Consider the following 23,268-nt stretch of genomic DNA (forward strand, 5'->3'; position numbering starts at 1 on the left):
CCCCTCTTCCTTCATCTATCCATTGTTTTCCCAGGCTCTTAAAATTCTTCAGCTTTTTAAGCCAGCCCCCCTCCCCTTCCTTCTACACTATCATCCTTCATTTCTCCTCTCCTTTATATTTACCTTTAATAAATTCTCTCCTTTGTATAAATCATGGTATTTGCCAGAAAATGCTTGTATAGAACCCCCCTTAAGTGACTTTTAAATGATTGAAACCGATTCGGATATTTTATACGTCTTGGGAAAAATGTGTAGGATTGCTGTATCATAATCTCGCTCTTGCTTTCCTTTAACTTTCTTTGATTGAATACTGGTTCAGATATGTTATACACTGTATGCTGTGTCATAATCTTGCTCCCGCTGACTTTTCACTTTCTTATTTAAAGAACATTCAAGTCTCAGCAACCGCAGATCCATACCATTTTCTCTTTCTTCTTTGGTTTTTCTTTGTGTTGAGCTGATGGCTCCAGAGGTCCAGTGTGCGTACCGCAGACAACCATTGGTGTGTGTTAGTGTGCGCTGGTGTGTAATGAGAACCAGAACCTGGTTACTTGAGTAAATGAGGGAAGAACGAGGTGGGGAGGGGGTTTAACAAAGCTGTAGCACTCAGTTTAAAGGGGTTACTACGGCTCACACACAAAAACACACTCGTCACTCTGAACTCTCCATAAACCCCACCCACACAGGAAGTGTGTGTCCCATAGGGAAATAGGGGGGCTGACTCCTCCCTGTCTCTCTCTCTCTCTCTCTCTCTCTCTCTCTCTCTCTCTCTCTCTGTGTGTCTCATATGTGAGGCTCTTGATTTAAACAGTCTCTCTCATTCTACACACATTCAGTGGAGAACTCATTGTTTCCCTGTGCTTAAGGATTTTACGCACACACACCATAAGCACAAAGTAAGCAGTGGTTTCTTAGGACTGAAGTATAGCTGAGATTCTCAAACGTACGTGGAAAACTGAAGGAATAGTAAAACGCATCCTGGAAAGGACTTGCATTCTGGATTAAGAGTTCTCTTCTAGTTTCAGGAGCTTTTTGAACTGGAGCACCATACGTCTTGGGAATGTTATAAAGCGTTCTCTTATGTCTGCAGGTGTTCCAATGGAGACAGCTGGAGAATCTGTACTTCAGGGAGAAGAAGTTCTCAGTGGAAGTTCATGACCCGAGAAGGTAAATTTATATTACAGCATACACCTCCTTCATTGCACACAAACAGGTCGTGGCACCCTAGCATTTACAAATATTCTGTCTAACACACTGACAGGACATGTCGTGGGTACTACTTTTGCCTAAAATGAGCAAAAGTTTGATGGACAAGTTTGCTTAAATGTCATGGAGCGTTGCACGGGTCAGAAAGATCTCAGCTGTTTGTAGGTTTAGTTTTGTTTCTGTTCTTCTTGTCCTTTTTGGAACTCCAAAAGATTTTTTTGAAAAAAGTTTTTTACAGAGATAGGAAAGTTAAAAAAAGTTGCATGATGTCTTGAGCTTTTAATACACAATTTAGTTTTACCAGCAAGAGAACAAGTGAAACATTTATAAAGCTGTTTTTTGGTATTCAATAAATGTATTTAAAGAGACATAAACCTTAAAATGATACTAGATGCATCTGGATTGTCAGGAGTTGGCTTGTGTCCACAAATGTTCAGTGAGTTAAGCTATTTGTTATTAAATCGCCTGGGGAGAAGAGGGTAGAAATACAACAGTTCAGGAACATATGAACAAAAACATACAGGATGCTCCTCCACCCTCCTTTATGTCAGTAAAGATTGAGATGTGTTCCTCTCTTTCATAATCAAGAGGTAATTAAGGTTTGTCCTGTCTTTCTCTTCTTCTCTCCCCTTTCTTCTTTATTGGTCAAAATTGAGATGTGTTTTAGGATTGATCTGGCTCTTATGACATCATCAGTGCGTGCCAAGGGCTGGTTATTCCCTTTAGTAGAGCAGATGCTTCCAAAAGCAACATTACACGCCGCTTAAGATGCTGACAGATAAACCGCCTCATTCACACTCTTCCAACAAGCAACACGAGACCAGAAACAAAAAGGGAGGGAAGGATGAAAAGAAATCTGTTTATCATGCAACACAAGGGACTTTGATGTAGTTATGTTCTTATTACTTTGATCATTTTAATCAATTCGGGTGGTAGCTGATGGTCACACACACACACACGCTGTAACTGTAATGTAGTTTTGATAAAAGTCAGAACACCAGGGTATGCTGTTTATCTTAACTTCAGTGGATGGAGAGGAGGATATTTATAGAGGCCTGGAGGTTTGTATAAAGCCCATCTCTGGACAGATGGGAGGACGTACACGTGCGAAAGGGTTTGACCACATTGTAAATGGAGTGTGTGTATGTGGGCCGCACTGTGTGTGGTATATTAAGCTAATAAACTGCAGAACTGTCCACCTTGAATGTAAAACCAGTTTTTTTTTTGATATTTTAGTAAGCACACGTGCAATTTATACCAAAATGCTTTTTTGCATAGTTGTGTTTGACACACGAAAACGTCTCGGGTTACGTATGTAACTGTTGTTCCCTGAGAAGGGAACGAGACGCTGCATCTCCCTTGCCATACTACTTGCGTCCCTGTAACGCCGTCTTTGTCAATATTTTAGATAGTGATATACTTCTTGGCTCCAAAGTCACTCTGTCTTTGTCGTTAAGCCTCACCATTGGTTGAATTTTATATACACATTCAAACGCACTTAGCCCTGGAGGCGTCCCCAAAGTGTCACCGCAGTGATGCAGCGCGAGTTCCTTTAAAAGGGAACTGTAACAATGTATCCTAAAAGGTAACACAATGTAACCTTGCTCTCACTTGAAATGTCTCCCCGCATTTAGTCCTTAAATTTGAGGGTATAGGACCTGGACAGTCCTTAAATTTGAAGTTAACTTAGGTGTGGGAACCCTGGATATCGATATTAGGATTTCATTTAGGTTTAAGAGATCCAGTACTGTATGTTTGTTTATGCTCTGACACTTTCGGCAAATTCAGTGAATATAAAGTCGTGTTTGCTTCAACTGCAGGGCGTCGGTAACGCGAAGGACGTTTGGTCACAGTGGCATCGCTGTGCACACTTGGTACGCCTGTCCCACCCTCATCAAATCCATCTGGGCCATGGCCATCAGCCAACACCAGTTCTACCTGGACCGCAAACAGAGCAAGGTGCGTGTTTGTTTTTGTTTATGTTAACACTTCACCAGAATCAATGTGCTTCGTTTGTATTGTGTGTGTTTGGCAGTTTTGTGCAATTATGTTAACGTCTTTCCTGCGAAGACCTTCCTGTGTGTTTTTGTGGTCTAACTGTCTAACCGTCTAGACTACCAGCTCTTAGAAATCCTCAGGACTGCCTGAAGTCTCACACACACACGAATATCTGTCTCTGATTTTGGTGAAGGATTCTGTTACACTTTTAAAAGTTGCGGAATGTTCTTCTCTTGGAAAATCCTGTCACAGTCGACACAGCTGGCAAGCACATTCACTCTCTTTCTCTCTTTCTCAGAGCAAGATTCACGCAGCACGCAGTCTGAATGAGATAGCCATAGACTTGACAGAGACGGGAACCCTCAAGACCTCCAAACTGGCCAACATGGGCAGCAAAGGCAAAATCATCAGCGGAAGCAGTGGCAGCCTGCTGTCCTCAGGTCAGTCTGAGCACACACTACAACACAAAAACTCATCCCCCTGCTTACATTGCATTAAAACTGATCACAGGTTGCTAGGTTTAGGTCCTCTCATCACAGATGTTTAACACAAAGAGCTTTGGTCTCGTAGCGTGTGCTTGACTTTAAACACTCTCTCCTCTTATTTTTGCGATTCAAATGTTTATGATCCATGTTTATGTTCTCATGGTGATGTCATACGTTGACAGTTTTAGGGTGTGTGCACATTTTCAGCAGGGTGAGATTGAGAACAGCTTGTCATGATGCTGGTTTTGGACTTGCGCCGTGGTGTCAGTTATCATACGAACAAAGAGATCTGTGGAACTCCTCTGATGTTAGTTATATGATCCTCTGTTTCATCTGGGCTATGAATCTGTTAGCCTCTTAATCAATGTCCACACATATGAGAAAGAGGGGGTACAGTAAGAGATGAGATCACTAGAGAAACTAAATAAAATAGCATGCATTAATAAATCATTCACAATAATTTGGAGACTGAAATGTTTACATTAATTTGTTGCATATACCCATACATGCTTGTTTGTTTCCTATAAATACACCACAGTTTAACACAGATCAAGCGTGTGTGTGCCATGACTCTGTCAAGCACTTAGATATTTAACTCCTGATATCATACCTGATATGATTTTTGCTCTTCATGATGCATTTTTAATTAAAGGGCCATTTCACTGATAGGAACATTAATCTTTATGGAAAGTGAGTCATATTTGTAGTCAAAATGTAACATAAATGTAGAATTTTGTGCCTATTTGACAGAGAAAAGACAAAATGTGACTTTAGAGCACATTTGTATGAAAAACTACAACTGCCACTATGCACCACAATGCACAGCTCTGCAAGCCACTCCCATTACTCGGAACACGGCTCAGACATGCTATTATGTACATAAATGCCACGTTAGTAAAACAAAGAAAATAGCCACCACCACTGTGTCTGACTGACACCAATCATGATTTACTTTTAAACGTGATGTTACATTGTGGTACACACAATAACACTCTGGCCTGGTGTGTAGCAAAGTCTTATTCAAACAGTAACGTGCAGTTTCAGATCCACAGTACAAATGTCTTTCCAAGTACTTAAAAAAAGTGTATGCATTTTAAATGTTTATTTAGTTTTACCAATTTTCTTTTTGTCTCTTGTTTACTGTAATTACATTTGTGTTGTTATTGGCCTCACTGCTCTCACAATATAGACATATAAAACACCACTCAGATATGCTATTGTGTACATAAATGCCACGTTAGTATAACAAAGAAAATATAAACACTCACTTTAGTCAGACGTCCGTTTATCCCTCCATCCTCCACACAAACGCGTCCCCTGCATAATATCTCCACAGACGCGCTGCCTCAGCTCTTGGAGCTTGTGCTCGTAAACCGAAACACGTCTTTAAAATAAGCACGCGACCAGAAACATTCACAAAACAAACGTCCATATCCTTATCTGATCCAGAAATGTTAAACCGAAAGCAAACGGCGCGAGTCCGTCCAAGCTTATATACTCCGCAGCGCGTCTGCTCGTAAACCGAAACATGTCCGTGAAATAAACGTTCCAAACGCGCGCAAAGTTCCTCTCTTGCATAGAAACCTTCACCAAACAAACGTCCATATCCTTATCTGATGCAGAAATGTTATAAAGAAGCCACACAGCGAGAGAACAGGAAAGCTTCTCTACGCAGCAGAGGCCGATGGTTGCTGCTTCTTCACCGGGCTCCTCTACCCAGCCGACGCCCAGGCTCCGGCCTACTCCTCGGGCTTCTGTTCCTACATCTGCCTCAGCTCTTTGCAGTATTGTGGCTCATAAAGGTGCAATGTACAGCGGATTAGAGCATCACGCTTGTAAAATCACCCTCTTCCATGTAATATTGATCAACTTCCACTGTTATTGTAACATGAATTCTGGCTCGCTCCACAACTTCTGTTTAGCTTAGCTTAGCATAAAGATGGCGGCTGGTCGCTTTTTTTCGGTCTGTGTTCGTATATTTTCGTAAGTCCCACCCACTTATCTGTAATTGGTCTGAAGCGTGAGTGGGTCCCACCCATAGCCCCCACCTTGGAAAAATGAGGAATGAGTGTCTGTAGTCTTTCACACTCAATAGAGATACAGGATTTCCTTCTTTCAATGACGCAAAATGACGATTTTTACATCATTGAAAGAAGGAAGTGCCTCACTGAAATCAGTATTTCTCCCCTCTCAGGGGAAACTGAGGGAATGGTGCACGACCATTCAAAAACATGACTGGGGTTCTAACGGTACAAAGCTTAATGCAAATGGGTGAAGTTTCCCTTTAATGCAACTTTAATTAACTCCGGAGGGACTTTTAGTCCCGAAAATAGTATGGTAGGCATTTTGTTTTCCTCGCCGTCCTGAGTACGCTGCTCATGGTTGCTTACCTACGAAAGACGTTTAAAGCATGTTTTAAGACAGTGTAATGTATATTGAAATATTGGAAATGTGTTAAAGGGGTCATAGTGTAAAAATCTGACCTTTTCTATGCTTAAATGCTATAATTGGGTCCCCAGTGCTTCTTTTAACCTATCAAATGTGAAAAAGATCCACCCAGTAACTTAGTTTTGGTAAACCATTCTCTGCAAGCATGTGAAAAAATAGGTAATTGAAATTTGGCTCCCCTTGTGATGTCAGAAGAGGATAATACTGCCCTTAATCTGCACTATCCAACCATGTCACTGCCCTTTAGTTCAGCGATCAGCTCATTTGCATTTAAAAGACACACCCAGGGCACACTTATGCTCACACCTACAAAGTGGCAATTTTAACAGGTTATAATAAATTATCTATATGGTATTTTGAGCTAAGACTTCACATACATACTCTGGGGATACCAAAGATTTATTTTTCATCTTAAAAAAGTCTTGTGAAATGTCTCCTTTAAGAAACCATATCATTGTTATTAGCATATTTGACTTTCAGTTTCGGAGGCAGATTTGATGTCTGGCGCTAATTTTGTGAATCTAAACCTAACTGTGGAAAAGATAGTTGCAGTTAAATTCTCTTCATACACAAATTCTAACATGGCCACAGGAATTCACACTAATTTTGTATGTTCATAGTGATTCTGTAAAGGCCCAGCTGTGATGTTTAATATGCATGATTCAGTAGGTTAATTAAGCACTGATGTTTTGTTCTCAGTTGATGTGTGGGAGGAACAAATAGTATTGGCCAGATATATCATAGTCTACATAGCATGATCCAATCAAATCCTCATATGCCCTTGACCACAGATAGATAGACACTCACACATCAGGACCCTAGCAACACTGACTCTACTGATTTACAGGCAGCTGCCGGCCCACACAAACACATTACTAGAGATCCTATGAGATTCCTCCCTCCTTCCCAAACATACAGACCTGACAAATCACATTCCTCAGCAGGATACACAGCCGGAAACTGTCAGTCATGCTACACAACACCAGTGTGAGAAAACAGATGGATTTACAGCACACAGATTGATATAAGTGATACCAGAAGCAGAAACAAATACTGATTCAATGCTTTTAATAGTACGTAGTGATAGCTACTATGATCATTATTTTCAAGTATATTCCTGTAGACACATAAACAAAATTATTGAACTCTTTAAAAATTTCCATTTACTTTCCCATAAACATCCTAACTATTACAGCAGGTGTTCCCAGGCATGCACACACACACAGCTTTTCTCAATGCTCCAATCCATGTTGAGACTTTGGTAAACAATGTTACCCTATTGGGACCCTTTGTTCATTTTATCCGGAAACACGCACAAACTTTGCCCCTTTCAGAGCATTGAAAGAGGTTAAGTACACACCCTTCTACTAAACAAGAAGGTCAGGTTGATTGTTTAAGTGAAATAAACTGGATCTGATATTTAAGCCCTGGATCTGATCTAATGTTGTGTGCATGTTTGTATGTAGGCTCTCAGGAGTCGGACAGCTCTCAAACTGCTAAGAAGGACATGCTGGCGGCTTTGAGGGCCAGACAGGAAGCTCTCGAGGAGACGCTCAGACAGAGAATAGAAGAACTGAAGAACATCTGCATTAGAGAAGCGGAGAGAAACGAAACAAGCCTCCTGCAGCATCCTTAAAACATGAACTTCCCACTTTATCATAACCCTACTGAAAAATCCAGCTAAGACCAGCATAAGCTGGTAGCTGTTTTTTGCTGGGTTAAGGTGGTTTAAGCTGGTCCTCCCTGCCTGGCAAAGCTGGTCAAGCTGGTCTTCCAGCCTAAAAGTGACCAAAACACAGCTAGACCAGCTTGCTACACCAGCAATACCAGCTAAAACCAAGCTGGGAGACCAGCTTAAACCAGCTCACCAGCTTATGCTGGTCTTAGCCTGGATTTTTCAGTAGGGAATGGATGTGTTCCGAAACCTAGTGAGCCGCCTTGTTGCCTACATTGGCTACAACCACTTTAACTTAGCATTAATTTGTGGGGTACACACCAAAATATTGTTTACATCTTATAAGATTTTCAAAATGTGATAGACCACAAACATAAGGATAAAATATCCTAGATTTAACTGTTTTGCTCCTATAGTGTGTGGTGTGCCATGATGTGTCAAAGACAGCACACCACACACGAACAGATTTTCAACCAGAGTCTTGACTGTGAACCAAGGAAATCTCGCAAAATCTTGCGAGACTTCAGAATAAACATGGTGGGCGATATGCAGGAAGAAATTTCTCTGATAGTGTTTGGAATAATTTTTACCAAAAATTAAAGGGAAAAAAAGAAAAGGGTTTGGGTGAAGTTGTGGAGAAAGCGGGAACATGGTCTGTACAAGTTCACTTTGCATCAACTTCACTTTGTGCTGCACCATGACTGCTTCTGTCTTTCATCATCTCGCTTTCTGATTGGATATTGTTTAGTTTTACGTGATAATCTCAAGAGCATGTGCGCGTATGTCCATCCCGATTATCTTTTGTGTACCCAGCATAAGTATCTTTTGGAGCCCTACTGTTTGAGACCTCAACTAAATATTGCCACACTAGTTTTTGGAACAGTTCATCTTATGTATGCACACTAACATTCATACTAAGATTGTATGCTGTTCCTCAGGAGCTGACAGGAAAGCTCCCTAAGGAATATCCTCTGGACCCCGGAGAGGAGCCACCTACCGTCAGACGCAAAATTGGCACGGCATTTAAACTGGATGAACAGAAGATCCTACCCAAAGGAGAGGTCAGTGACATTCAACTTTATCCGGCCTGATGACCGAAGAGATCATTATTTTGGTTAGGACCTGAACTCTTTAGATGTTAATAGTCTTTTTTGTAGCTGACCACAGCAACAGTTTAATCCAAAGCTGACCTTTAAGTCAAAATCAGACTTTTGCTGCAATGTGTGTCTATCTATAAATAGCTCCAGTCAGGCATTATGAGAGGAAATGGCGATAGTGTCAAGCTCCAGCCAAAGGAACCGAATTACAAAACCCAGAAAAGGAGCATAACAGTATGTGTGTATCTGTCAAACGCTAAAGTTAGATGATTTATCTGAGCCATTATTAAGAGGTCACAGTGTCGTCTTTACCAGAGTGCGTCTCTGTGACCAGTGAACGCTGATTTTGGGTGATTAATTTAAGACATTGATTTGAGGTCACAACATTTTGGTCTAAGTGTCTGTGTGTGAGAATGTGACTAGACAACTTGGCGCCCGTGGCTGTCTTGTCATTCTGACGGAGTGTGTGTTGGCAGTTCCACAAAGGGTGATATAAAAGATCATATGTTTCGTAAGTCTTTGCCTTACTTATGTTTGTGTTTTTCAGGAAGAGGAGCTGGAACGTATGGAAAGGGAGTTTGCGATCCAGTCTCAGATAACGGAGGCGGCACGGCGGTTAGCGTCGGATCCTCACATCAGCAGCAAAAAACTGAAGAAGCAGAGGAAGACGTCATATCTGAACGCTCTGAAGAAACTGCAGGATATCGAGAACGGCATAAATGAATACCGCGTTCGATCCGGGAAGAAACCCACACAACGTGCCTCTCTCATCATTGAGGGTAAGAGATTACTTTGACGCCATCCAATCCTTTTCCTGCTGAGAGTAAGAGTAATCGCACCTCCTGCTAGACCTATAAAACATGCGTGTGAATGTGTTTGCCCATGTGACCTCGCACTTGTGTTCACACTCGAGTAGCAGGGATGGGTTTGATGTGCAGTGTGTGCATTGAGAGATGTGGTGTGTTGTAACCGTCTTTGTTTTTTAATTACAGAAGCCAATATCGGCTCAGAGGACAGCTCTCTGTCTGACGCCCTGGTGCTGGATGATGGTAAATCATAACTCTTTAATTGTCACATCACCATAAACAAGTGTGCAGTGTGTTACATTAACTATACAAACCACATTACACAATATAGATATACACAGAGTACATTTATTAAGCATATGTTCCTGTATAGCTCAGTGGTAGAGCATTGCGTTAGCACTGCAAAAGGACATAAGTTTTGAACGCATACTGATAAAAAGTGTATACCTTTGGATAAAAGCATCTGCTAAATGCATAAATGTAATGTAAATTAAAGCAAATGAGTGTATACATATAAACTATAAATGTGAGGACATTTCTTAGACTATTTTTCTAGAACCAGGTTATGAATAAACCTTACTCCTAAATCTATCTTGTACACATTGATAGATTTTAAATAAGGCTGAGTTTTTTACTGGTGTTACTTAACGCTTTCTCCTCATTTCAGATGACCCCCAGGTGACAGGAACCCCGACGTTCTCCCCGGCCGCTTCCCCACACAAGGGTCTCCCGCCACGTCCCCCCTCCCACAGCCGGCCGCCTCCTCCACAGTCCCTGGATGGACTAAGACACCTGCACTACCAGCGCAGCGACTACGACAAGTCCCCCATCAAACCACGCATGTGGAGCGAAAGCTCATTAGACGAGCCCTACGAAAGGGTGAAAAAACGCTCCTCGCACTCCAGGTACGAACCGTTCAGCATTTCACACAATGACGCAGTGAAGATCCGTGCACACCTAACATCAGAAATCAATGCATCTTGGCACACGTCATGACAAATAAATTCACCCTGTTTTTCACTCCTGGTGTGATTAGACGTGCAAACCAATTGTAATGTATCACCTCCTCATGACATCTTATGTTCATTGATTCTCTTTACTTCTCTTAATACAGTAGTCACAGGCGGTTCCCTAGCACAGGCAGCTGTGAAGCAGGAGGCAGTAACTCTCTCCAGAACAGCCCGGTCCGCTCCCTCTCTCACTGGAACAGCCAGTCCAGTATGCCCTCAACTCCTGACCTGAGAACACGAAGCTACGTCCACTCAGCAAGGTGCTGCCATGCACACACACAAGCAACTAAGCTTATTGTTCTGTTTAACATTCATTTTGTTAATATTTTATATCAAAGTTTAGTTTTTTAAACCTGTAACAACCTATACATTTTTTTGTATTTTATTTCTTAGTCTAACTCAACCCTTCCGTGGCCGGAGCTCCAGTCTAGAGTCACAGGGAAAGCTGCTGTCATTGGAGGCAGACACAGAGACAGGACTTAGCCCTGACCTCTTCCTATCAGGCCCACAGAGGACAGGAAGCAACGGCTCTGTTGTCCCAGACGACTGCTCGTCTTGCACCAGCCACTCCAGCTCAGAACATTACTATCCCTCGTCCACCTCTAACCCCAACTACTGCACGCTGGCCGAGGACTCGCCCTCCAAAGCCCGGCAGAGACAGCGACAACGGCACAAATCCGCCGGGCACCTGGGTGCCTCTAGTTCCGGCAGCATGCCCAACCTGGCGGCCCGTAACGGAGGCACCCATTCGGGGGTGTGCGGGAGCCACCAGGGCGTGTACCTCCACAGCCAGAGCCAACCCTCCTCTCAGTATCGGATCAAAGAGTACCCACTTTACACCGAGGGCAGCAGTCCTAACGCCGTGGTGGTCCGCAGCCTGGAAAACGACCAGGAAGGTCACTACAGTGTCAAGGCGCAGTTCAAGACCTCCAACTCGTACACGGCTGGTGGTCTTTATAAGGAGGGGTGGGGCTCAGGGGAGGACGGGGAATCAGGCGGGAGCAGCGGGAGGTTGACGCCCTCTCGTTCGCAGATTGTGAGGACTCCATCTCTGGGGAGGGAGGGTGGAGGTGGTCGGACAGCGGTGTCAGACGAGCTGCGGTGCTGGTACCAGCGCTCTTCTGGATCACTGAAGGAACGCAGTCGGGTCACGCACACCAGCTCCAACGCTTCAGAGGGACGCGAGGGGAGGATAGGAACGCTAGTGAAGGGCTCACCAGGTACATGCACATACAAAGAATGAATTTGCTAAGTTTGCCTAGTTTATGTTTATCAAAAGTGACCCTGTCTGTGAAATCCAGGCTAAAGTTTCATAATCTAATTGAGATGATGTACATCAAAGTTTAATTTCAAATAAATTTCAATCTATGACATGATCTTGCTTACAATAATAAAGACATCAAGGCTATATTTGGGGATGCACTGAATATTCGGCCACAAAAAAGCATTTTCGTTTTTCGGCCAAAAGATTTTTATCACCGAAACAATACGGCCGAAATTGTGATGACGCAAACAGAAACCACGACCTGCACGTGCTTGTCTGAAGGCGTACGTCTGTGGACGTATTTAACCGCAAAAAGGTGCTTTCTGTACGCACAGATGCACATGTGGTTGAATGTGTCCGATCCGGAATGTGTTTCATACTGTAGTCCATTAACGTACATTTGGTGAATAAAGCAATGAAAAACAACATGATGTTTTTATCTGGAGTCACTGTTATGCTGCACTGTTTGGAAATCGCCCACGGTGTCTGTGTGAGCGTGCGTTTAAGTGCACTCAGTAGTAGGGGTGGCACGGTTCATGAAAAAAATCCGAACCGTTCGGTTCGCTTGTCTCGGTTCGGAGCGCGTGTGTGTCGTACGGTTCATGGCATGCGCAATGTATGTAGCCTCGTGCCCTGTATGTGACCTCAGATAGCGTGTTCCCCTTTCGCGAATAGCGCGAAAGAAGAGGTGACTGGTGTGGAGAGTGAGTGCTGCCGGTCATGTGTAGAAATGGCAAGAGGGAGAGAAAAAGAAGTTTGGTGTGTGGAGACATTTTTTTATTTCATGTTACCTATGATGACAGCGGAAATAAAACAATAGATACAGCCACACGCGACAGCCTTCTCTCCGACCATTTATCTAATCTGAGGTAATGAACACTGTTTTACGTCTTTTCGTATTCAGCGCTATTTTTAGCCTTTCGTTGATAAAACGAAAGCGGCTGATTTCCGCGTAGTTTCATTTTGCTAGCATGTGAAATTTGCTCGATCTTATTTCATAAACTGCCCCTGAAAGTAATCAGGACAGAAATGGTCAAAAGTGGACAAAAGAGACGGATTTAAATATTACAGGTGTAAACGTTATGTTTCTCTCTCGTCCACATATCAGACCTGCCAACCTTTACGCATTTTGCGTAGGAGATACGCATTTAGACATCAAACTACGCTGCTACGATTTGTCTTTTTAAAATATGCGAAAAGCCATTGATGGCTTTGAGTTCAACTGTCTGTGCATTGGGCAGCAACCTGTTGGTAAAAAACAACATCGACCAATCATAGCACTAGTTTTAAACTCTTTAAGGCGGAGAGCCGTCAAAACGAATAACGAAAATAACGAATGGTTTTCATCTCTGTCCATCTTCATACTGTGAATTGTTTTACATGGATGATGGTTCTAAACACCGTTTTAAAGGTAAATGTGCAGGCTATGGGAATTGTGAATTGCATCTATTTTAATAAGCCTGCCAACCGGGGCGTGTAGACCCATTTTACTGTTGCACGTGCCCCAGTGTAAATCTGTTGTACCCAGTGTCCTATGTTGCTCTCCAAGTTTTTACTTTATTTGCCAGTATATTAATTTACACTGCTAATCGCGGCAAAAACGGAGCTATATGAAAAGTAATTCACGCTTGTAAACGCGTTGCAGTCCCACGTTAACGGAAAAGACAAACTTGCGCGAGCACGCAGAAATTTATGTCCGCGAGCTGTGTTTACTTTTTGTAGCACGCAGTCGCTCACTCAGAAGAGCACACGACAGCACGCGAGAAAACATGACAAAACGAAAGTAAGTTTCTAAATAATAGCAATCTTATTCTTACTCGATTGTTACTGGCTCCTGTCGATGTACATCCGATTTTTTTGTGCAGAGCAAGGAGCAGAAAGTATAGATGGTGAGGGAGGTAAAACAAACTATATGCTCAGCCAGTCAAAACCAAGTATAGAGCTTTGCATTATTGCTGAGAAAATCAAAACATGTTTGTGTATTCTTCTGTATTGTCAGATATGAAATCACTGTTTAGTTCACTAGATCTACTTTAGGACACTACATAAACAGTTGGTATCACTGCTGAAAAAAACAGTATACCAGCATTTGTTTGGGTGCTGGTGACCATCAGCATAGACCAGCTTAATTCTCATGCTGGTTTGGTGCTGGTTTAGCTGGTGGTCATCAGCATACCAGCACCAGCAAGACCAGCATGTGTTGTGTTTTGGTTCTGTATGCTGGTGACCACCAGCTAAACCAGCACCAAACCAGCATGGGAATTATGCTGGTCTATGCTGTTTTTTTCAGCAGGTTTAGACACCATGCAGATAATATAATCAAATGATCATGCACATATGCTTTTTATTGTAGTAGCTAAGTAATGTTATTGTACATTTTTATAAAAGACTCATTATCATCAGTTCTGTAGAATGCAAATCTGCTAACATGGCATTTTCAAGCCTTAAAACATATTAATACTGTTCATGTTAGGTATGTTAAAGAGAAAGTAGTGGGAGGCCTTTGCCCCAGTGGAGCTTAATGTCAACATGCCTGCTGGAAAATAAAGCAAGGATATAGCCTGCTATTTGTTGATTCTTTGTTATTTATAATGTCCCATGTATTTAAGACATATGCCATAGGCCAATACAATTTTCAATTATGTTTAAGTTTTGTTTAAGAAGCATATTTTTTGGGATTGCCTTTTCATTAAAATAGTTCTTCATAGCCTACTTTTATGTTAAAAAACTAGATATGGTGGTGAGTGGGAACTATGTGCTTAGTAATAAGTGATAAGTGATCATGTGAACTCAATCACTACTGATCAGCAAATGTGCCTAACCTCGCGCCGCTGCAGTAAGTTGCTACTCAAAAAAAATGTCCAAGGTTGGCAGGTCTGACATATTCTCTCTGCAGTATTTAAGCAGCCTCTCAGTGATAAATCTTAAAGCTACACTGAAGTTGGCATTTTGATAAATGCAAGTTATCTTTGTGTGCTAAAAATGCACACAAAGTTCATGTAGATGGCAATACACATTCTCTTTTTTGCCAAATAAATGAAAAGCATGTTGAAATCATCAATGTCTTCCCTCTCGCTGTGTCAAAATCTCGCCTGGCTTTCCTCAAGGATGTTCCCAATAATGAGCTTAAAGTCAAATTCAGTTTGTGCATGATTACATGATCTAACTTTTTTTAATACTGTATCCTAAATTATGGATAATTCATACATTAATAAGATAATACATTTCTGGAGTGTTAAAAAAAATAACAACAAGAACCGTACTGAACCGAGAACCGTGATACGAACCGAACCGAGGGTTTTGTGAACCGTGCCACCCCTACTCAGTAGTGCATACATGGAGAGACGCGTTTCAAAAAGCAAGCAAACATAAAATCTTTCTTGACAGGGCACATACAAACTAAATGATCTTCACAGTATTCTTTTTCTAATAAAAACATTAGTTTATGTCTTAAGTGTATGTAAAGATTACAGTCAGAAACCCGTCTCTGCTTATTTGGTCTTAAAGAGACAGTAACCTTAATTAACCTACTTAAGCCTGTGTCATTAATGTTAATCAAACAACCCAAGACAAATAGTAAATCACTTCTGTAGCTCTAAAATTATCATTATATTTATACAATAAAGACAGTGTTATTATTCATTTGATTTTATTTCTGTACCTAATGCTAATTTCAGACCTTACTTAATGTGCAACTTTCTTCTTTTTTATAAATGTTTGCAATTTCTTTATTTGTTATTAGATTTTTCCAACCCATTTTTTGCTGATCCGAAAAATAATCCGATCCGTGCCTCAAAAACTGTAACGTGATCCGAACCGTGAGTTTTGTGATCCGTCACTCCGCTAGTAAAGTTAGTACACAGTGATAGCCATAAATGCAATGGTACTAATAATTGGCATAATAATTTCTTTCGGTGTTTCGGTTTTCAGTTTCGGCCAAGTATTTTCATTTCAGTGTATGCCTAGTTATATTTTCACAAAATGTCCTTTACATTATTTTAGAAGATTTTATTTACAAAACAGTAAATCTCAAATTGGGCCAGAAATATTATTTCTGCTATGGATGGAAACAAGTACTAGATTAGGGGTTCCCAAACTTTTTTTAATCCAGGACCCACCTAGGTATAGTCTGGACCAGGGTTTTTAAAAAACTGGGGTCCAGGACCCGAGGAAGTTGTAGGAGGTCCCCCAAAAAATCTTTGAGAAAAAGTTAAAATTTAGAGATAAATTTGATTTATAAGGTGTTTATTTCATATTTCTTTCTACATACATTACATAATTATTTATATTTGCTATATTTACAAAATGTATTATATTTATTTTCAAGTTGCTGCAGTACAAATAAATGTTTCTCTTCAGGATTATACATCCAACATAACTCTAAGTGCAGCCAATTATATTAAAAATATATAAATTGATATATATGTTAAGTAGGGGGTCCCTCACAGAAGCTTAATCACTTTTGGAGGTCCATGGCATCACCCCTGGTCTAGACCACCTTTAGTCTCTCTAGAGTCTAGACCCACCAAATATTTTAAATGAAAATAAGAGGTAACAATACACATTCAGTAGAGAGTAGTTTTTATTTTTCTTGTCACTGTGAATGAAGTGTAAGTTTGATTTCAATAACAGTAAAATATCAAAACAATCATAAGTAGTCATTCATTTGGGTTAGACTGTTTTCTGTGTTGTTCACCGCAAAACACCCAAGTGACTTTGCATGACCCAAGCTTATCCCATTGGGCGGGTCCCAACCCACAGTTTTTAAACCCCTGTCCTAAAGTATACAAGCTGTCCACTAATCAGTTGTGAAACACAATAATTGCAATACTTGTTTTTTATTGTATACAAACATCACTAATGTGCACCAGATGTGCGTTGTACTTTCTTGCAAAACACATGCATGTATACATCACTGCCTTGATGCTTGTGTGTTTAGTGTGTGAGAGAGAAAGTGATGAGTTGAGACCTTTATTATCTTTCCACTTAAGTGCATTGCTGAGATTCATGTGTTACTGTACACGTGTGAGTGTGTCTGCGGTATGACAGGGTGGTCTGGTCAGCGTATGTATGTGTGTGTGTGTGTGTGTGTGTGTGTGTGTTTAAGGGGATTATCACCTCTCTGGGTGGCAGTAACACTTAGAGATCTGAAGCTCCTCCAGCAGCTCAGTCACATGTCAGGAGTGCGTTAGGACTTTATCTGACCCATAATTCATTAGTGTGTAATATTTAATGTGTGTGTGTGTGTGTGTGTTTTAGCTGCCTCTCCGCTCAGTCAGAGAAGTGGAACGCCCTGTAGTGACCCCACAGCCACGCCGCCCTGTAGCCCACAGCACATCCTCAACTGGCAGAGCGGGTAAGATGGACAGTGTGGGTTTAACCCACTACTTTTTTAGATTAATGTAACTGTCATTGTTTTAATCAATATATACACTACCATTTAAACGTTTGTAAGCACTTATTATTTATATTTTTAGAGAAATTGCAAACTCATAAAAACTATGGCATAACACAGTTATAACTATAGGAATTATCTTGTGATTAAAAGCATCTAAAATTAATCAAATCTTAAGTGTAGTCACTCCACAGAATTTATATAAAATAAAAGTAATTTTATTTCCCATGTGACCCTGTCTGCGTAACCCAGGCTAAAGTCTCATAATCTAATGATGAGATTAGGAGCATCAAAGTTTGATTTTACATTAATTTCAGTCTTTGACATGACCTTACTTTTATTAAAGATATCAAGGTTATGTTTTCACAGAATGTTCTTTACATTATGTAAGAAGATGTTATGTAGAAAACAGTAAATCACCCCAAATTTGTTTTTTCAGGGACTGGATAACAAATGATTAGGGCATATGAGTTAGATAAGTGACTTATCGCTAATATCAGTCCCTCCACAAAAACGCATGATGCGGGGGCCACATTTTTTCAAATCGCACTTTCGCTGCAAAATATGCGGGGCTTGCATGATTTTATAATTCCCGCATTTTCATAGTAAAAAGTTACATATATCTTAGCAGAAAGTTGAAAAATGTTGCATTTACTTTACACAAGCGCAGCCATGTACCCTGTTGCCATGGCAATATTATGAAGTGACATAATTACGCGACGTGAACATCATTTAAAATGATGCAATTTTTGCAAGTTCCCACAATTACATTGCATAAAATTGCATAAATATCCTGCATATTCCATCGCATTTTTTAAGAAAACGTGCCGCAAGCTCAAGCATGTTTGCCCACAACAATCACAAAAATGTTTTGCATTTTTCTTGAAGGACTGTAATATACACTCGTATCATAATGCAAAACTACCAAAACCATCCGATCTTAATTTTCATCTCCATAACAAAATCCAAAATGACCAGATATGGATTTTTTACGAATTATTAATATATTCTGTAAGCCCGGAGACTGCAGCGTACACTGTGATGTTATAAAATTTTCGCTTAAATGTGTGATATGAATAAATTGTGCTCATATAACGGCTGTTTAAATAATATCCTCTATTGAAATGAGTGGAGGCTTGGACCATTATGGGAAACAGTATTTCTTACGTCATGACTTAACAAGGCCATACAAAGAGCAGTTTGGCTTTTGTTTAGGTTGCAGCACACCTATATTGTTTTTTTTTTTTTTTTGTGGTAATTTACGTATGTCTTGTTGTGAATAGTCTTTAAGATAAGTAAATCAGTGCTTATTTGGGTCTATGCAAACATTTAGCTGTTCTTTGCTTTCAGTCAAGATTGTGCAACTTGGTTTATCGTCCTTCAAGTTTTGTTTGTGGAGAACATTCTCTTGGTTTAGAGGTTTACCTAACTTAACAATGCCTTGTCTGTGTTGTTTACTTTAATGGTGTGTAACCAAACTACCGCATTGTCAGAATTACACAACTCACTCTGTATTAACTGATCACTACTACACACAAATGCTAACCTCTCTGTCTCTCTCTCTCTCTGTCTTTCTGTGTCACTAACTCACGTCTTCCTGAATGTTTGTGTGTTTTTGGATGTGTGTGTGTGTTTTCTCGGGGCAGTAATGCGACTGAAAGTTCTCCTACTGAAGAGCGCTCTCCCTCTCACCAAAGCACTGACCAGTAGAGAGGTACTCTCTCTCTCTCTCTTTTTCTCTTTCTCTCTCTCTCGCTCTCTCTCTCTCTGTCTCTCTCTATCTCTATCTCTCTCTCTCTCTCTGCATGTTCTGCATCTCACTTTACACCTAATTGCACTGTGTATTCACATGTCTTGAAATGTCTCAAGAAACACATTTGTAAGAAATCTAAAATTAAGTTAAAAAATAAAAGACACATGAAATGTTATTATTAAAGTATGATATTACCCTTAAAATGGTTTGAAAGTAAGCTTGCTTGAAAACTCTATGCTTTTCATATTTTTACTCAAACAAACCGTATGTATAAAACATTTTTAGAAGTAGATTTAAAGTGACACTCCACAATATGTTCAATTTCAGGCTCCCCTGGAATTAATTATTTGATTGTTGCAGTTTTGGAGTCCAGTCGGCTGATCTCTGGGTCTGGCGGTGCCACTTTTGGCATGGCTTGGCACGATCTATTGAATCTGATTAGACCATTAGCATTGCGCTCAAAAATAGCCAAAGAGTTTGGGTATTTTTCTCTTCTGCAGTTACATCATGTATTAAGACCGATGGAAAATTAAAAGTTGCGATTTTCTAGGCCGATATGGTTAGGACTATACTCTCATTCTGGCGTAATAATCAAAGACTTTGCTGCCGTAACATGGCTGCAGGACGAGCAATGATATTACGCAGCAGCCAAAAATAGTCCCCTTGGTTACTTTCAATAGCAGAGCACTTATTTCGGGCAGTGCGTAATATCATTGCGCCTCCTGCAGCCATGTTACGGCAGCAAAGTCTTTGATTTTTACGATGTAACTACAGAAGAGTCAGGTTATAAATAGGAAAAATATTCAAACTAGGGATGTCAATTTATGCAATTTCCCATATTCGATTTATCTAATTAACATTCTAGTGTTATTGTAAAAAGAGTCAATGTAGTTGGTGTTTTGATAAAATCATCCATTTTAAACATATCTCGTAATGAAACAAAATGACTAATAGACACAATGTATAACTCCGCCTCTCATGGGCACACTGCAACAGAATTTAAGATTACATTTTAATCTGTAAATTAAAAACGGCTTCTGGTCTTCTTCCCTGTCTAAAGCAGCGTTCCTATGCTAAGCTTGCTTCAGTATCCTAACCGTATTTGCTTTATCGGACCCTATAAGATCCACTGTGATCAACTTCTGTGCGCTCGCTTCATTTTTTTCTCCGGCTGTATGTGTTTTGCACAGGCGATGCTAATGGTCTAATCAGATTCAATAGATTGTGCTAAGCTATGCTAAAAGTGCTACCGCCAGACCCGGAGATCAGCTGAATGGTTTCCAAAACGGTAAACATCAAATGTTAACTGTAGGGGACCTGGAAAATGAGAATATTTTTTAAAAAAGTGGAGTGTCCCTTTAAAAGCACATCTAAAATATTCAACTGATTTGGAGTGTTTTACTAGTGTTCGACTTGAACCCAATAGTTTATGTACCTATTAAATGTCAAAAAGAAGTCTGACACTCTCATCCTCTTGTCTTTCCAGATCTCCGTTCAACGATAGTTGTTTCCTGAGCAGTCCCCTGTGCTCTGAGATAGCGGATGTACAGTGGTACGGACGTGAGAAGGCAAAGCCGGGAACACTTGTCTAAACCCCCATCCCTCTCGCCTCTGTCTAAAATGGAGAGTTCAATAGGCAGGCCTGACTAAAGGCTGGACCTTAACTCATCTAAACACACCATTGGCTGGAGCCAGTACCACCTGACCTGCTCTTCCCCCTTTAACTTTCTCTCTGTATATCCGGCGGTACAGCGCTTACGAGCAACGGAAATACAGGAGACTAAACTGAACTTGACCTTTCCTGACCCTCATTCGATGAACTTCGACCCAGTTAGCTGGCAGCCAGATCCTCTGTATGCACAAACCCTCCATGTTTAATCTGTTGGCGCATGAGAGAAACCTCTTATGTGCACGTTTATTGTACTATAAGTAAACTCCACCCATACATGCTCAACATGACATTGTCCCCTGCTGTCGTGTGTGTTCCCTTTGCACTGATGTCAAAAAGCCGACATCGTTCTCTTTCATACACATGACATGCACAAAACACATTCCGATGAATTGCTTTGTCATCGACCAACTTCTTTGTAGATTTTTATTTTTTCAGTTCGACGACCACAAGCCCCTACAGCATACCTTCTCATTGGAGCCGAGTGCACCATAAGCCCCGCCCACCGATGTGAGTTGGCAACCTCTCCACGTCGGACCTGGATTTGATGGTCATGATGTGAATACAATTCAGCTAAAACAACCAGGCGCATGTATTTCCTGTCTGTGAAAACTGTGAGTGTCATTTTGGAAACGTGGTCTTTGTATGTAATTTGTCATCTGCAAATCATTCAATACCTTGGTTTACATTAGCTAACATTTAGAAGCCATAGCTGTCAAACTAATGTTAGATAGAGGTTAGCTCAACGTTAGCATGACCTTCTCTCGACCGATCTGTGAGGTACTGTACGTGCCGCGTAATAACTCAGGCCACAACCAGTGTACTTTGTTACTACGGCAGTTTGCCAAAATGGTGCTCTGAGCCTGTGCTGTACACAGATGATGTCCCACAATGCCCTGCTGTAAGCCCGAACTGCATGCAGAACGTCACAGCGTGAAAATGACAAATCCCCTCATAGTCTATGTAGTGTTGTGACATCAGTGAGGTAACACGAATGCCGTATCTAAACCTTAAGTGGGACTCCGAACAATCCTGGCCTTATAGGTTTTGAGGTTTTTTGGTGTGTGTCTTGTTTTTAATACTCACATCACCATTATAACATATTACGTTCATGTGTATAAAAACCGCAAAGTCAGATGAGCACAACGTAACGTGGCACACAGACTACTAAAATGATATTGCAGTCTAAATGATGTTACCTCTGACCTATATGAAGGATTTCAGGAGATCAGCATTCCAGAATGTGAGACTCGAGCAGGTGCACTGTTTTCAAAGCATGCAAACTTCATAACCAATAAGCTCAAACATCTCTGTATGAGATGAGTACAGGGTGCGTCTGAACCCGAGACCACTGGTGCCCGTCACCTCGATCGTCCGTAATCGAGGAAAACATCAAGCCATAAAGCGAAAGATCACGTTTATTTATACACACTGCAGTTTAGACACAAAGTACCTTAAGAAACAGCTGAAAGCACAGCCTTGGCTGTTATCAGTCGACATTATAAAACAATCATAACTTTCAAAAGGGTCCAAATCACACTTACAGACTCAAACTGTATGGCCAGTCATTAAATCATACCACCCAGATTATCTCCAAGTCAGAAATGTTTCGTTTGCCCTAAACTAGATGGTTTAACACACACTGTGCATCTAAATGTCAATGTGAGCTCACTCCTCGTCTACCTGTGTTCGATAACAGCAGTAATCTTTAACTAACACATTTATCTACATTTATAGGTAGGACTGTGGAAATCTTGACTGGGTTCTTTTAAGAGAGAGTGTTTATTTAATGAATTTTATAAATCAGTATTTGTTTTAATTTTACACAAAGCTGGGAAATGGCAGCAACATGTTCAGGTGCTACAGGACGAGCAGATGCTGAGGAAGATGAGCGCTTTGTTTCCTAGCCGTAGACGTTACCCAACTGTCGTTAATAGCAGTTGCGCAAAATGAAGGACGTTAGTTACTAAACTGTCTATTACACTTCATCTTGACAATAGAGCATGTTTTATGAGTTCATTTCAGACATAACCGGACACAATAAAACAATGTTGTAGAGAAAAAAAATGTGGAATTGTTGGGCGGGTTAAATGTAACCAAACTCCACAGTTAATTTATTCTTTTTTCTATTAAGAATTTGTATAGTAACATTTTTCAAAAATCGTGTTGTTGGCAACTGATACTGAATTTTCCAGAAGAGAAATGTGGTGGTTCTTGAGATTCTGAAAATAAATTATTGCTGAATGTTCTCTAAAATGATGTGTGAAATCATTTTATTGCTCTTTGTATTAAATCACGATTTGTCTTAGGATTTGTGCTACATTTCTTAAAGGGATAGTACAGCCAAAAATCATATTAATTCACCCTTAAGTCGTTTGAACCCCCTTTTTTCTTTATTCTTAAGGACCCAAATGGAGATTTTTAAAACACTGTTGCCTCTCGTTCAGTGCACGTTTCTTTGT

At 40.7% G+C, this 23,268-nt stretch overlaps 1 protein-coding gene across 15 annotated transcripts in view; it reads left to right on the forward strand.

Moving 5' to 3' along the window:
- Positions 1-23,062, forward strand: part of frmd4a (FERM domain containing 4A) — a 210,806-nt gene extending 187,744 nt beyond the window's left edge. For 8 of the 15 annotated variants that reach the window (XM_073853769.1, XM_073853765.1, XM_073853766.1 and 5 more), the window contains exons 12-23: positions 1,091-1,166; positions 3,023-3,165; positions 3,503-3,644; positions 7,604-7,736; positions 8,750-8,873; positions 9,457-9,688; positions 9,902-9,958; positions 10,383-10,620; positions 10,830-10,985; positions 11,119-11,945; positions 17,249-17,345; positions 20,624-23,062. In XM_073853769.1, the coding sequence (XP_073709870.1) occupies positions 1,091-1,166; positions 3,023-3,165; positions 3,503-3,644; positions 7,604-7,736; positions 8,750-8,873; positions 9,457-9,688; positions 9,902-9,958; positions 10,383-10,620; positions 10,830-10,985; positions 11,119-11,945; positions 17,249-17,345; positions 20,624-20,729 (2,331 nt within the window). In that variant the 3' untranslated portion in view covers positions 20,730-23,062. Of the gene's footprint in view, positions 1-800; positions 944-1,090; positions 1,168-3,022; positions 3,166-3,502; positions 3,645-7,603; positions 7,737-8,749; positions 8,874-9,456; positions 9,689-9,901; positions 9,959-10,382; positions 10,621-10,829; positions 10,986-11,118; positions 11,946-17,248; positions 17,346-19,030; positions 19,099-20,623 lie in introns of those variants that run through there. The other 7 variants (XM_073853772.1, XM_073853761.1, XM_073853763.1 and 4 more) reach the window with 5 other exon arrangements.
- Positions 23,063-23,268: the final 206 nt, after the last annotated feature.

This window comes from Misgurnus anguillicaudatus, chromosome 15, assembly GCF_027580225.2.
Source record: "Misgurnus anguillicaudatus chromosome 15, ASM2758022v2, whole genome shotgun sequence".
NCBI classification, from domain to species: domain Eukaryota; kingdom Metazoa; phylum Chordata; class Actinopteri; order Cypriniformes; family Cobitidae; genus Misgurnus; species Misgurnus anguillicaudatus.